Raw genomic sequence first — 14,730 nt, forward strand, 5'->3', positions numbered from 1 at the left:
GTGGGGGAACTGCCCGGATCAGCCAAGCAGACTGAATTCTGTGCAATCAATATGTCACAGGAAAATGAAAAACATAAACTGCGTCAACCTCTACTTCAGTTTTACATTAGATGCAGATTCAGTGTTATTTTCTACAAGCACATACAGCGCGTTGCAAAAGTATATTTCCTCCTTGAATTTTTTGACCTTTGTTAAATTTCATACTGCAAACATAAATACATAAAATTGGCAAATCGGCCAGGAAGACTCTTTCCAAAAAGACTGAATTTTTTGTAATCCCAAGTTTTTCTTACTTTTTTTTCCTACCTATGAAACTCTTCCCCTTTTCCCCTGATTTTCAGTGCACAGCTCAGCGGCCACTCACTGGCCTGCTTTTCTTTTGTAAATGCAGCCGATACCTGCCGGGTTGGTGGCTCATGCATACCTATTGGGGGGGAGAGCCAGGGAGGAAGATTCTTTCTCCAAACAATGGATTGTTTGTGTGGTGGGGGTTTGGGAGCCAGAGTGTGAGGGGAGGAAGGCACTTCAGTGCAGGGGTAGCCTTATGAAAAGCTCACCTCAAACCTCCCCTCAACAGAAGGACTGATTTTTGTGGCACAGAGAAGAGTGTAGTTTTGCGTTGTTCTCTTACAGATCATTGGAATCATTGCAGACCAGTCACATCTGTTCTAAAATCAGATTGCACTCAGACTCTGTTTAGTCATTAGCTCAACATTTGATCATTTAGGAAACAATCAGACAACTTCTGAAGCCACTATGTGAAAAGGGGGTGAATAATATCGCACATCCTACTTTTCAGGTTTTTATTTCGAAAAACAAGTTTAAATGTTGTACAAATTCATTCACTGCACAGTTCTGTCCCATTTGATGTTGGTTCCTCACAAAATATGCCAATTTTATAACTTAATGTTCAAAGTATGAAATTTAAGAAAAAGGGCAAAGAATTCAAAAGAGGTGAAGACTTTTTCAAGGCACTGTACATACTATGTATGACAAATATTGTTTTCATACACAGCACCCACAGATGCACTGTAAAATATATCTTATTTTTTTAACTATGAAATACACACACTAATAAAATGTGCAAACTCCCCAATTCTCGTGCAAAATGATACGTTACATCCACAACAAAGTTTTCTCTTCTGAAAATGGTCATTTGTGCAAAGTGATTTAAACTATCACATGAAGAGAGTTTTAGAAGCATCAGCTGAAGATTGGGTGTGTGCTACACTTCTCCCTCTGTTTGGGCCACATTCCTGCATGATGCATTGCGTAGCGGCTGCATTTACAAATGAAAGGTGGCTGGCTGGAGGACACGACTTGTGTATTCAAAAGCACTGAGCCACTGTGGCCCCTCTCTGGGTTCTGGGATGGGTTGGGCCAAACCGGCCCCTGCTTGGTAAACCTAGTGTTAAAAGGAAGCATGACTGAGTTTGTGACGATTTTTCTGCAGAAACTGAGCTGCATGTGTTTTCTTGTGAGGGTGTTGGCTGGAATGTGACATCTGGTCCTGCTCAGAAACAAAAAAATAAAAAAAAAAGAAAGAAAGAAAGAAAGAAAGAAAGAAATAAGGAAGAAAAGCCAGTGTTTGCTGTCCATCCACTTATGTTTGTTTCAAACGTGGTTTTATCGAGTTGTGAGCAATTTTGCATCCTTTTCTGGTTTTTGGCATCTTTTGTTGCTGTTGTAAATTTCATATTGCAATTTTGCATCCCTTTCTGGTTACTTTGCCTCTTTTGCTGCTGTCGTAAATCTCCAATTAGCAACTTTGCATGTCTTTGTGGCCCATTAATTCTTCTTTGAGCAATTTTGCATCCCTTTCTGGTTATTTGCATCTATGGTGGCCGTTGTAAAGCTGGGTTGTCTATATCACACTGAGGCCATTTGCATCCCTTTTATTATTGTTTTCCATCTAGTTTTGTTTGTGTTAGTTGCTGTATTAGTTTGTGTTTCATCCACTTGTGTTTGTATCAAATGTAGTTTATTTAGTTATAAGCAATTTTCCATCAATTTGTGACTGTTTTGCATCCCTATGTGGTTGATTTCTATGTTTTGTGATGCTGCAATTCTATTAGCAATTTTGCATCCCTTTTTGTTTGCATCTTTTTAGCTGTTGTAAATCTCCTAATAGCAATTCTGCATCCTCTCTTGGTTACTTGCCTGTTTTGTTGCTGTCATAAATCTCCTATGAGCGATTTGCATCCCTTTCTGGTTTTTAGCATCTTTTTGTGGCTGCTGTAAATCTTTCAATAGCAATTTTGCATCTCTTCGGGTGACTTTGACTCTTTGATGGCTGTTGTTAATCTCCTTTTACCAATTTTGCATCCCTTTCTTGTTATTTCACATCTTTTCTGGCCAATTCAATCTCATAATAGCAAGTTTGTATCCCTTTCTGGGTTCTTTTTTGATTTTTGTGGCAGCTGTTGATCTACTAGCAATTTTGTATCCCTTTGTAGTTACTTTGCACCTTTTGTTACTGTTATTAATCTCATAATAACAATTTAGCATCTCTTTGGGGTTACTTTGTCTCTTTTGTGGCTGTTGTAAATTTCCTACTAGCAATTTTGCATCCCTTTCTGGTAATTTTGCATCTTTTATGGCTATTGCATATCTCATAATAGAAATGTTGCATCCCTTTCTGCTTATTTGTCTCTTTTGTGCCTGTTATACAATCTCCTATTAGCAATGTTGCATCCCATTCTGGTTATTTTGCACCTTTTGTTGATGTTTTAAATCTCCTATTAAGCAATTTTGAATCCCTTTCTGCTGATTTTGCATCCTTTATGGCCATTGTTAAACTCATAATAGACATTTTGCATCCCTTTCTGGTTAATTCGCATTTTGTGGTTGTATAAATCGCTTCGCAGCAATTTTGCATCCCTTTCTGGTTAATTTGCACATTTTGTTGCCGTTATTAATCTCAAAATGACAATTTTGCATCCCTTTCTGATCACTTTGCGTCTTCTGCGCTGGCTGGAATGTGACATCTGGTACTGCTCACACACACACACCCCCCCCCCACCCCCCACCAAAAGAAAAAAAAAAAAGAAAGAAGAGCAGCCAGTGTTTGCTGGATCAATCTCTCCACACTGAGCACATATTGACTGCAGATAAACAGTCAAAGCAAACAGTCTAATAAAGGCTTGAAGCTGCTGGAGGTATTTATTCCCTCGACACTTCAGCTGAACCAGCATCCTGCTTTGTTCCGTACCTCCCAACATATCATGTCTTAAGTTTTTTTTTTTTTTTTAGGTTGCCTGGCCTTGCTTTGTTGCGTTTCATCTGACTGTTGTTGATATCTGATAGTTTAGTGTTGTCGTTTTGTATCAAACCGTAGATGTTTGGCATCATTGATAGCTGTTGTAAACCCAGTGAAAGCAATTTGAGAACCACTTCCAGAGGTTTTGCGCCTTTTGTGGCAGTTTTGTACTCATTTGTGGTGTTTTTTTTTTTTTTTACCAGTTTGCAGTGGTTTTGCAGCAATTCATTGCAGTTTGCACCCATTTGTGTTGGTTTTGCACCTGTTTGTTGCAGTTTTGCACCCCTTCCTTGCAGTTTTGCACTCATTTGCAGTGGTTTTGCACTGCTCTGTGACAGTTTTTGCACCCTTTCGGAGAAGTTTTGTACTCGTTAATTGCAGTTTTGTACTCCTTTATGGCATTTTTGCGCCTCGTTGCTGAATTTTACACTTTGTGGAGGTTTTGAACTCCTTTGCTGCAGTTTTTGCTCTAGTCTGTGTTGGTTTTGCACTGCTTTGCAGTGGTTTTGACTGTTGGTGGGAGTTTTGCATGATATGTGTGTTCTGCATCTTAACAGATTTGTTTTTTACATCTTTACGCCTAGCAATCTGCATGAACTGGTGACAGTTTTCGATAATTTGTGGCATTTATTATAATTTCGCATCAGTTGTGGCCTCTAGCCTTGTCAAGTAGAGACGATCTGAGTCAGACAAAATAAAACGCCAGCTACATTATCTTCTGTCACATATGAGAGCCGAAGGTCCATCGGTCCACTTGTTTCAACAACTGACACACACACTGAGTGTGTGTGAACACACTCATGAAAGAGGAGATAAAGCGTCAGGCGCCGCCGAGCTCTTAATTAGCGCTGGGAGCCTCCTTGGCGCTTTTTGGAAACAGATGCCGCCGGCTCCCACGAGTGCCGCCGCTCTCGACTCGCCGCGCGGCTTCGTTCGCTATTAGCTAGCAAAACGGTGAGGAAGGCGCCGCCGCGGAAACTCCTCGATGGTGTGAAACATCCGCCACTTAATCAAGAAGGACTGGGAGTCACTGTTGGTAAACCTGGTCACGGGCTGACTGTGGAGGGCAAGGGGGGCCAAGAGGCCTCCGGGCCATCTTCATCGTATTACTGAAACAATTTGGAGTCCCTTTCATAGAGGTTTAGGATCTTTTTGTGGTTATTTTGCATCCCTATTTAGTCACGTTGAATCTCATTGTGGCGATTTTGCTTCCATTTGGAATTGTTTGGATGAGTTGAGGCCTTTGCAGTTGTTTGGGATCTTTTGTGGCTATTTTGCATCCCTATTTAGTTGCATGAATGTTATTGTGACTATTTTGCATCCCTTGCATGTCTTGGATCTTGTGTCGCTGTTTTCTATGAATTTTAGCTTTTGTTTTGTGGATATTTCTGTGTTTATTTTGCATCCATTTCAGCAGTTTGGATCTCTGTGTGACTATTTTGCGTCCCTTAGCGGTTGCTTTGGATGTGTTGTAGCCGTTTTGCATCCCTTCATTGTATTTAGTGCTTTTTGTGTGTTTTTGCATCCATTTTCAGTGTTTTGGATTTTTGTGGCTGTGTTGCATCCCCATTTAGTTGTTTTGGATCTTTTTGAACATTTTGCATCCCTCTGTAGTTGTTTTGGATCTTCTTGTGGCCATTTTGGATCCCTTTGCAACTGTTTTGAATTTTTTGTCCTTTGTAGTTGCTTTAAATTGTTTGTGGTCATTTGCATCCCTTCCCAGTTTTGGACCTTTTTTGTCCATTCTGTATCCTTCTGTATTTTTTTTTTTTTTACCTTTTATGTCTATTTTGCATCCCTTGCTGTTGTTTTGTATCTTTTTGGTGCTTTTTTTCAACCCTTTCTATTGCTTTGGATATTTGTGTGGCCAATTTGCATCCCTTTGTAGTTGTTTTTGATCTTTTTGTAAATTTTGCATCACTGAGGTATTTGGATCTTTTTGTGACCGTTTTGCATCCCTTTGCAATTTCAAGTCCCTTTCATGTTGATTTGGCTCCCTACATGTTGTATTGCTTGATTTTCCATGTTTAAATTCCGTGTTTATTCTGTACTATTTTGCATACCTAGTCAGTCGCTTTGAATCTTATTGTGATGATTTTGCAGACTTTTGAAGTTGTTTGGATCTTTTTGTGGCTATTTTGCACCTTTTCCAGTTATTTGCATGTCTTCAGTGCTTCTGCAGTTCTCCGTCTCCATCTTTCATACATTTCAAATTTCTTTCACCACTTTAGACCTTTCTGATCATTGAGACGGTCTTGTGGTCCTTTATCAGGCTGAGTGGAGGATTATTGTGGATAAATCTCTTTCCTCAGACCATAAAATCGTCTCTGAATCAGATCAACAGGTAGACGATTCATCATCCTTGCACTTTACGCTAAAAAATATGCATGTCGTGCTGGTTTGGACAGTTCCTTGAAGCTTTCAGCGATTTATTAAAGTGTCCCACCGGTGTTTCCCCCAACGCCTCTATTATGCTAATCAATGCAATCGATCATAGTGAGACGGCTTCAAAGGTTCTCAGATATGAGAAATTTAACTGAGACAAGCTGTCGAAAACGAACCCCTCCCCCGCTATTCCAACCTGAAATAGATGAATGAGGTCGATTTGGCCTATGCCTTGTCGTATTGACGAGGGACCGGGCGCTCTGGGTGACTGATGGCGAGCCGCCCGATCGGAACGGACGTACCGATCGGGATCTAAGAGTTTTTGTCCGCCGATAGATCTAAATCCGACACGTTGGGGCAAGTTTGCCAAGAAAAACGGAGCTAGTAACGATGTCGTTTCTGCCTCATTTGAGGTACTATTTCAAAGTTAAGGCAAGGCGTCCACGATATTTTGCATCCCTTTGCAGTTGTTTTGGATGTTTTTGTGGCAGTTTTGAACTCACTTGCTGTTGTTTTTGATATTTTTGTGAACTTTTTTATCCAATCGCAGCTGTTTTGACTGTTTTTGTGGCCATTTTGCATCTCTTTGCAATTGTCTTGGATCTTTCTGTAGCAGTTTGCATCCCTTTGTAGTTGTTTCAGATCTTTTGTGCCTAATTGTCATCCCGTTGCAGTTGTTTTTGTTTTTTTGTGACTATTTTGCATCAATCGCAGTTGTTTTAGATCTTTGACTATTTGCATGCCTTCGCTGTTGTTCATCTTTTTGTGCCTAATTGTCACCCCATCACAGTTGTTTCAGATCTTTTTGTGCCTATTTGCATCCCATTGCAGTTGTTTGGACTCTTTGTGACTATTTTGCCTTTCTGTGTAATTATTTGGATGTTTTTTGTGGCAGTTTTGCATCCCCTTGCAGCTGTTTTTGATCTTTTTGTAGCTATTTTGCATCCATTTGCAGCTGTTTTGGATCTTTCTGTAGCAGTTTGCATCCCTTGTAGTTGTTTCAGATATTTGTTTTAGTCCAATTGTCATTCCGTTGCAGTTTTGATCTTTTATGGCTATTTTGCCTTTCTTTGCAATTGTTTTGGATGTTTTTGTGGCAGTGTTGCATCCCTTTTCAGCTGTTTTGATCTTTTAGTGACCATTTTTTATCCCATCGCAGCTTTTTTGACTGTTTTTGTGACCATTTTGTGTCTCTTTGCAATGTTTTGGATCTTTTGTAGCAGTTTTGCATCCCTTTGTAGTTGTTTCAGATCTTTTTGTACCTTTGCATCCCTTGCAGTTTTTCTTTCTTTTGTGACTATTTGCATCCCTTTGCAGTTGTATTGGTCTCTCTGTGTCCATTTTACATTGCTTTGCTGTGGTTTTGGATGTTGTTGTGGCTGTTTTGAAATCCCCTCGGAGTGTTTGGATCTTGAAAAGCGGAGTAGTAACGACATCGTTGGAGGTGCTATTTCAAATCCATGACGTGGCGTCCTACGCTGCTCACCACCGGTGGCTGCTATCCTCTCATGCTGGCGATTCTTGTCCGGATTTCAGTGTGAACGGGGATGAGAAAGCCGTACCTGTTCGGGCGGACAATGGAACCCATTCAGGAGCGTCGACGGTGGTGTCCGGATGGCCTCGCCGGGATTTGGGAGAGGTAACGTTTCATTCTATTAGCCGTGGGGGAAAAAGTCAGGACCCCAGAGGAAGCAGAGGGAGCTTATGGGACATGGTGTGTTGTGTTTCATATTGGTTGACATTGGCTTCTCTGCATGACTGTTAGACATCTTTTGGTAGCTTTTGCATAGCTTTGCAGTTGTTATGGACCCTTTTGAGCGATTTAACACTTTTGCAGTTGTTTTAGATCCTTTAGCAGATGTTCTGGATCTTTTTGTGGTATTTTCATCCTGCAGTTGTTTTGGATCTTTTTGCAGGTCTTTTGGATCTTCTTCTTAGCATTTGAGATTTGTTTTACAAATGTAAAGTGCATGATAAATAAAATTCATTATTATTATTATTTTCTTTGTGGACTATTTTGCATCCTTTGCAGTTGTTTTGGATCTTTTTGCAGGTCTTTTGGATCTTCTTCTTAGCACTTTGAGATTTGTTTTACAAATGTAAAGTGCATGATAAATAAAATTCAGTATATTATTATTTTCTTTGTGTGACTATTTTGCATCCTTTTGCAGTTGTTTGGATCTTTGTGTGACTATTTTGCATCCTTGTGCAATTGTTTTGGATCTTTCTGTAGTGTTTTGGATCTTTTTGCAGTTGTTTGGATCTCTGTGTGACTATTTTGCATCCTTTTGCAGTTATTTGGAACTTTTTGTGGGTATTTTGCATCCCATTGCAGTGTTTAGGATCTTTTTGTGATGCTTGCATCCTTCTGAAGTGGTTTTGGATTCCTTTGTAACTATTGTGCATCCCTCGGAGGGGTTTGGGATCTGTTTGGCTATTTTACATCACTTACAGTTGTTTTGGATCCTTTTGTGGCCATTTTGCATCCATTGCAGTTCTTTTGGCTCCGTTTGTGACTTTTACGAAGCTTTGCAGTGTTTGGATCTTTTTGTGGCTATTGTGCATCCTTTTGTGGTTGTTTCTTATTATATTTTTGGGCCATTTTGCAACTCTTTGAAAATGTTTTGGATCTTTTTGTGACAATTTTGCATTCCTTTGGGTTTTTCTTTCTTTCTTTTTTTTTGTTTTTTGGGGGGGGGGCATTTTGCATCCCTTTGCAGTTGTTTTGGATCTTTTCGTGACTATTTTGCATCCTTTTTCAGTTCTTTTACATCTTTTTTGACCATTTTGCATCCCTTCCCTTTGCAGTTCTTTAGATATAATCCTTCTGCTATGGATGTTCTAATCGTCCAGGTTCCGAATCGGGGGGGGCGACTTACGGAACATGGTGTTGAACTGATGCGGGTGAGGTTCCACTTCCCCCACGGCGTCTTGTGGCCTTTGGACTGGGCGTAGTGGGCGTGGTTAAACTCCGGCTCCGTCCCGAAGGAGTCCAGCACTGCAGAGCATGCACTGCACACACACGGAAACCAGGTCATCATTCATACACTGTAAAACATTTTTCAGCTAAATTATCTGGAAATTTTACTGAAAGAAGGGATTGGATAGAAGAATTTAAATCAAGAAATAAGTTTCTGTATTAAATTGATCTGAAATCAAGTGAGATGATACTTTTTGACTGAAAAACAAAATGAATTAATGATAAGATCTGGTATGTTGCAGTTTTGCAGTGTAAATATGCATTTGTGTCCAAAATTATTTTATGTGTAAAATTGAACCAAAATACCTGTTTTTTTAAAACAACTTATTTATAAAAAAAGATTCTAAATAAGGTTCAGTTGTGACTGGATGTCTTCAAAAAGTCTTGTATTCTATTAAATAACCAATTAAATTAATTTTAAAGAAAATATTGTAATTTGCTCTATAAAAGTGTTAAGAATAAAATTTATCCGATAATAAAAAAAATGTTGGAAAAAACAGAAAATAACCATTGTTCCTGCAACAATTCACTCAATTTGAGACATTTAAGGATATGTTTTTAAGCATTTAAGAAATGTTTCATCACTATTTCATCATGTAAAATCAAAATAAGCGTCCTTGTTGGATACAGGGGCTGAATAAGCACCATGGCCGACTGGAAAGGTCAGGGATTAATTACACTGGAGGGGGGGAGCCTGAGCTGACCTTTACAGTGATAACTTTCTCAATGGCCTGATGGGAAAGACTGTTTTCACCGGGGTCAATCAGGTGAGAGATAATCCCTCCTAACACACACACACACACACTCCACGCAACCAGCGCTGTGCAGCTGGGTGTGTGAAGCGAGACAGGCGAGAGAGAGGTAGGGAGAGGAAAGACTTGGGAGAGAGAGGGATAGCTAGTAGAGAGAGAGAGTGAGCGGTACAGAGGTAGAGAGAGGGAGAGGTAGAGAGGTAGAGAGAGGTAGAGAGGTAGAGGTAGAGAGAGGTAGAGAGGGGTAGAGAGGTAGAGGTAGAGAGAGAGGGGTAGAGAGAGGTAGAGAGGTAGAGGTAGAGAGAGAGAGGTGGAGAGAGAGAGGGAGAGAGAGGGAGAGAGAGGTAGAGAGAGGTAGAGGTAGAGGTAGAGAGAGGTAGAGAGAGAGGTAGAGAGAGGTAGAGGTAGAGAGGTAGAGAGAGAGAGGTAGAGAGGTAGAGAGAGGTAAAGAGGTAGAGAGGTAGAGGTAGAGAGAGGTAGAGAGGTGTAGAGGTAGAGAGAGGTAGAGAGAGGGGTAGAGCGTAGGTTAGAGCGAGAGAGAGGTAGGAGGAGAGAGAGAGGTAGGTTGAGAGAGAGAGAGAGAGGGGGTAGAGAGAGAGAGAGAGAGAGACAGAAGTAGAGAGACAGAGGTGGAGAGAGAGAGGCAGAAAGGTAAGAGAGTGGTAGAGAGAGGTAGAGAGAGTGGTAGAGGTAGGAGGTAGAGAGAGAGAGGTAGAGAGGAGGGAGAGAAGTAGAGAGAGGTAGAGGGAGGAGAAGTAGAGAGAGAGGTAGAGAGAGGGGTTAGAGAGAGAGGTAGAGAGAGAGGGTAGAGGGGTAGAGCGGTAGAGCGAGAGAGAGGTAGAGAGTAGAGAGAGAAGTAGAGAGAGAGGTAGGTAGGTAGAGAGAGAGAGAGAGAGAGAGAGAGAGAGAGAGAGAGAGAGAGGAGAGAGAGAGAGAGGAGAGAGAGAGAGAGAGAGAGAGAGAGAGAGCGAGCCTCAGAGCACTGAGCTCTTGGAAACAAACTGAAGAAACTTTCAACAACAAAACAACAACTCCCACAACCTGCCACCATCTCTAGAAAACCCTCCTGCATCAGGCAGCAGCACAGGCCGGGAATCAAACAACAACCCCACACCTGACGCCCAGAGAGGAGCTTCAAACGAGCAACTATTCCAACATAAATGCAGTTCTGGAAGCGAAAAGATGGGAGGATATGAAGAAAACACAGATCTGCAGAAATCACCACACACACACACACACACACACACACACACACCACACACACACACACACCAGCAATGTGTCAAAAACAATGTTCCTGGCATGAGGAGGAGTGAGGAAGTGGAGGGCTGGAAATAGAAAACAGAAGAGCGACGAATCGCCAAGTTTCATTTCTGCACTGGGCGGCCAACTGCACTGTAAAAAATTAATCTGAGCAAGATTTTAAACTTGTTTTGAGTGAAAATGTCTCATTTGACTTTAAGATAAATTTGCTTGAAAATTATATTTCTTCAAGATAGAAAGACTTGATTTAAGAGACAGTTTTACCTTCTTCTACTGGTGGATTTTTTTTTTATACTTAAGATACAAAACAGGTTCAATAAAACTTGTTCAGATTTAGATTTTTTGCAGTGTATGAGTTTTTATTTCAACATCTAGAAGGGAGTCGGTCACCATTTAACAAGGAAGCCAGTTCATTTGAAACACCGTACTGACTGCTTTATCACACTTTTACTTTGAAATAAGTAAAAAAAAAAAAACTGCCAACATAACAAGTGAAAATTGTCTTGATTTTAAAGAACTTCTCTTAAGTCAAGTCTTTCTATCTTGATGAATAAAATCTTTAAGTGAATTCATCTTAAATCAAGTAAAATGAGACATTTTCACTCAGAACAAGTTTAAAAATTTTCGTCACATTCGGATTTTTGCAGTGTATTTATTGGGTAATGTTACCTTAACCCTTAGTAAATTCAAATTCCTTTGAATTTTTAGAGAAACCCTTGATGACCATCTAAAAATCAACCCTAAATGATCACATTCACTGCAAAAAATCCAAATCTGACAATTTTTTTCAAGTTATTTTGAGTGAAAATAGCTCATTTTACTTGAATTTACTTTGAAATAAGTAAAAATAAAACAATCTTGTATTTGGGCACTTATTTTATTTTTTTTTTTACAGTGTACTTACTGGTAGTGGACCCAGGACGGCCCCAGCGTCTTCTTGAACTGCGTCAGGCCCACGATGTCGATGTAGATCAGCTCCACCACCTTGTCTCCCTGCGTCGGGCAGCTGGACTTGTTCCCCATCACTTTACGCATGATCCTAGAAAGACGGGCGAGTTGAGAAGAAGAGCGTAATTCTAGAAAAATCTACATTTTTTAAGGATTCCAGTCAATTTGTCAACGTTTACATTTTTTTTTATACATGTGTAACCGGGACTTCTAACCATCTTTTTCTATTGCATTTCCCTATATGACCACTAGAGGGCTCCGTCTCCATTGAAACACAATATTATCACATTAAATGAAAGACATTCCAGAAGATATCAGACTAAAAGGGCAACATTTCAGCTAATAAGTTGATAATATGCTCATAAAGTATCTTGTTACATTTCTTTGGTATTGTCTGTAAATTCTGTCATGCTAGCTTATGAACAGTTAGTGGCAGCTAGCTACCGGTGCTAGCGCCAATGCTAGGAGCAGCATCACTCCCTCCAATTTGTTGTGTAAAATCCTCATGCTAGTATGTAACTAGTTAGCGGTAGCAATGACGAGCTAGCTAGCTAGCTATCTAGCGGTAGCAAGAAAGAGCTAGCTAGCTAGCTAGTGGTAGCACTGCTGCCATCGACAGCATCTCTCCCTCCAATTTGTTGTACGTAAATTAATCATGCTAGCCTGTGAACCGCTATCGGTAGCATTAAAGAGCTAGCCAGCTAGCATTATCTTTAAAGCGCTAGCCAGCTAGCTAGCATAGCAAAAAAGAGCGAGTTAGCTAGCTAGTGGCAGCACCAATGGTAGTAGCAGTGTATCTCCTTTCAATTTGTTGTATGTAAAATCCCTAATGTTAGCCTGTGAACCACTAGCGGTAGCAATGAAGAGCTAGCAAGCAAGCCAGAGGTAATAATAAAGAGCTACCTCGTTAGCGGTAGCCCCCGATGCTAGCAGCAGTATCTCTCCCTCCAGTTTGTTCCATGTAAAATCCGACATGCTAGCCTGTGAACCACGATCGGTAGCATTAAACAGCTAGCTAGCTAGCTAGCGTTATCATTAAAGAGCTCGCTAGCTAGCTAACAATAGCAATAAAGAGCTGGCTAGGTAGCTTGTGGTAGTACCGATGGTAGTAGCAGTGTATCTCCGTCCAATTTGTTGTATGTAAAATCCCTCATGTTAGCCTGTGAACTGCTAGCGGAAGCAATGAAGAGCTAGCTCGCTAGCTAGCTAAACTCCAAGTTTAAATTTAGGTCCCAATACAGAACTCTGTGGAACTCCAGGTTTAACTTTAGTGCAGGTCCAAATACAGAACCCTGTGGAACTCCAGGTTTAAGTCTAGTACAGGTCCTAATACAGAACCCTGTGGAACTCCACTCACTCCTTGAGCTCGGCCAGAAGGCTGAGATTCGAACGTCGTGGCCCAGCAGGTACAGCGTGGTGATCAGGTCGCTCCACTGCACCAGCTCGCCCAGCGGGCCGCCGCTGAAGGCGTTCTCCGCGATCTTGAAGCCCGACTCCTTGGTGAGGAGGCCCAGGTGAACCAGGATCTGAGGGACACACACAACACGTGCACGTGCACGTACACACACACACACACACACACACACACACACACACACACACACACACACACACACACCACCACACACACACACACACACACACACCCACACACCACAAACACACACACACACACACACAAACAGGGAGCAAAAGTTAAAAGCGGGCTTTTTTTGAAGCGACCGACGAGTTTTTGGAGGATTAATATGAGAGGATTATATCCAGAAGAGATTACACTGTAAAAAAAAAAAAGTCTAACTCTGAGCAAGTTTTTTAAAACTTGTTTTCAGTGAAAATGTCTCGTTTCGTTGATTTAAGATACATTCGCTTAAAAATTATATTTCAGAAAATAAATAGATTTGTTTTAAGAGAAGTTGTCTGAAATCAAGACAGTTTTCACTTCTTCTATTGGGATTTTTTTTTACTTATTTCAAAGTAAAAGCATCTCAATTTAAGAAAAAGGTCCATCAATAGAACAAGTGAAAATTGTAGATTTTTTAAACTTTATTTCAAAGTAAAAGTATCTTAATTTAAGAAAAAAAAACTATCAAACAAGTGAAAATTGTAGATTTTTTAAAATGTATTTAAAAGTAAAAGTATCTTAATTTTAAAAAAATCCATCAATAGAACAAGTTAAAATTGTAGTTTTTTTTGCTTATTTCAAAGTAAAAATATTTTAATTTTTAAAATTATTTAAAAGTTAAAGTATCTTAATTTTAAGAAAAAAAAATCTGCCAATAGAAGAAGGTAAAAATGTCTTGACTCCAGAGAACTTCTCATAAATCAAGTATTTCCATCTTGATTAAAATAATTCTAAGTAAATTTATCTTAAATCCAGTAAAATGAGATATTTCACTCAGAACAAGTTTAAAAAACTTTCTGAGATTTGAATTTTTTACAGTGTAGCAGAGGGAAAATGTTGTTTGTTTGATAACAGACTGAGCTGAGAACCCAAATAAGTGCAGGTGGATTCATGGAGGGGTGTGTGTGTGTGTGTGTGTGTGTGTGTGTGTGTGTGAATTATTCAGGTGGCTGCATTATTCAGCGGCCGGGACACAATGGGAGAACCATGTCGTGCGGGAAAAGAGCGAGGAAGAGGCGGCTTGAGGATCCAGGTGTCGAGAAAATAAAAGCCTCAGGCGCCGCTTTTTAAAGGAGAAGACTCAAACCTTAAGGGCATTTTCAGGCAGCCATCTTTGTTTTTGGTTGGTTTTGAACATCGAAGTCTCCATCTCCATGGAAACGGGGGGGGGTGGGGGGGGGGGGGGGGGAAGTAACTTCATGAAAAAAGTTTCGATTTAGTTGCTATGGAAACAAGAGAAAACACAGCTTGGACTATATGAACAAACTTTCAGGGAATTTTGTAGGCGGTCATCTTTGTTTTTTTAAACAGTTATGACTCTGTTTCCAAGGAAACGTAATGGGCCATTTTCACAGCTCCACTACTTCCTGAAATTAACTGTGCACATTCATTTCCTGTCTTGCTTTATTGGCCAAAATGATTAATCCAGGTGTGTCTTGTTGCAGCAGTCTAAACCAGACACACCTGGATTAATCAGTTTGGCCAATAATGCAAGACAGGAAATGAATGTGCACAGCTATTT

At 40.3% G+C, this 14,730-nt stretch overlaps 1 protein-coding gene across 1 annotated transcript in view; it reads right to left on the reverse strand.

Moving 5' to 3' along the window:
• Positions 1 to 14,730, reverse strand: part of mgat5 (alpha-1,6-mannosylglycoprotein 6-beta-N-acetylglucosaminyltransferase) — a 72,675-nt gene that overhangs the window by 19,242 nt on the left and 38,703 nt on the right. The window contains 5 exon segments of the mRNA XM_030086187.1: positions 8,524 to 8,550; positions 8,553 to 8,656; positions 11,544 to 11,678; positions 12,945 to 12,963; positions 12,966 to 13,113. Of these exon segments, the coding sequence (XP_029942047.1) occupies positions 8,524 to 8,550; positions 8,553 to 8,656; positions 11,544 to 11,678; positions 12,945 to 12,963; positions 12,966 to 13,113 (433 nt within the window).

The sequence above is a fragment of the Salarias fasciatus genome (genome assembly GCF_902148845.1).
Source record: "Salarias fasciatus chromosome 23 unlocalized genomic scaffold, fSalaFa1.1 super_scaffold_20, whole genome shotgun sequence".
NCBI classification, from domain to species: domain Eukaryota; kingdom Metazoa; phylum Chordata; class Actinopteri; order Blenniiformes; family Blenniidae; genus Salarias; species Salarias fasciatus.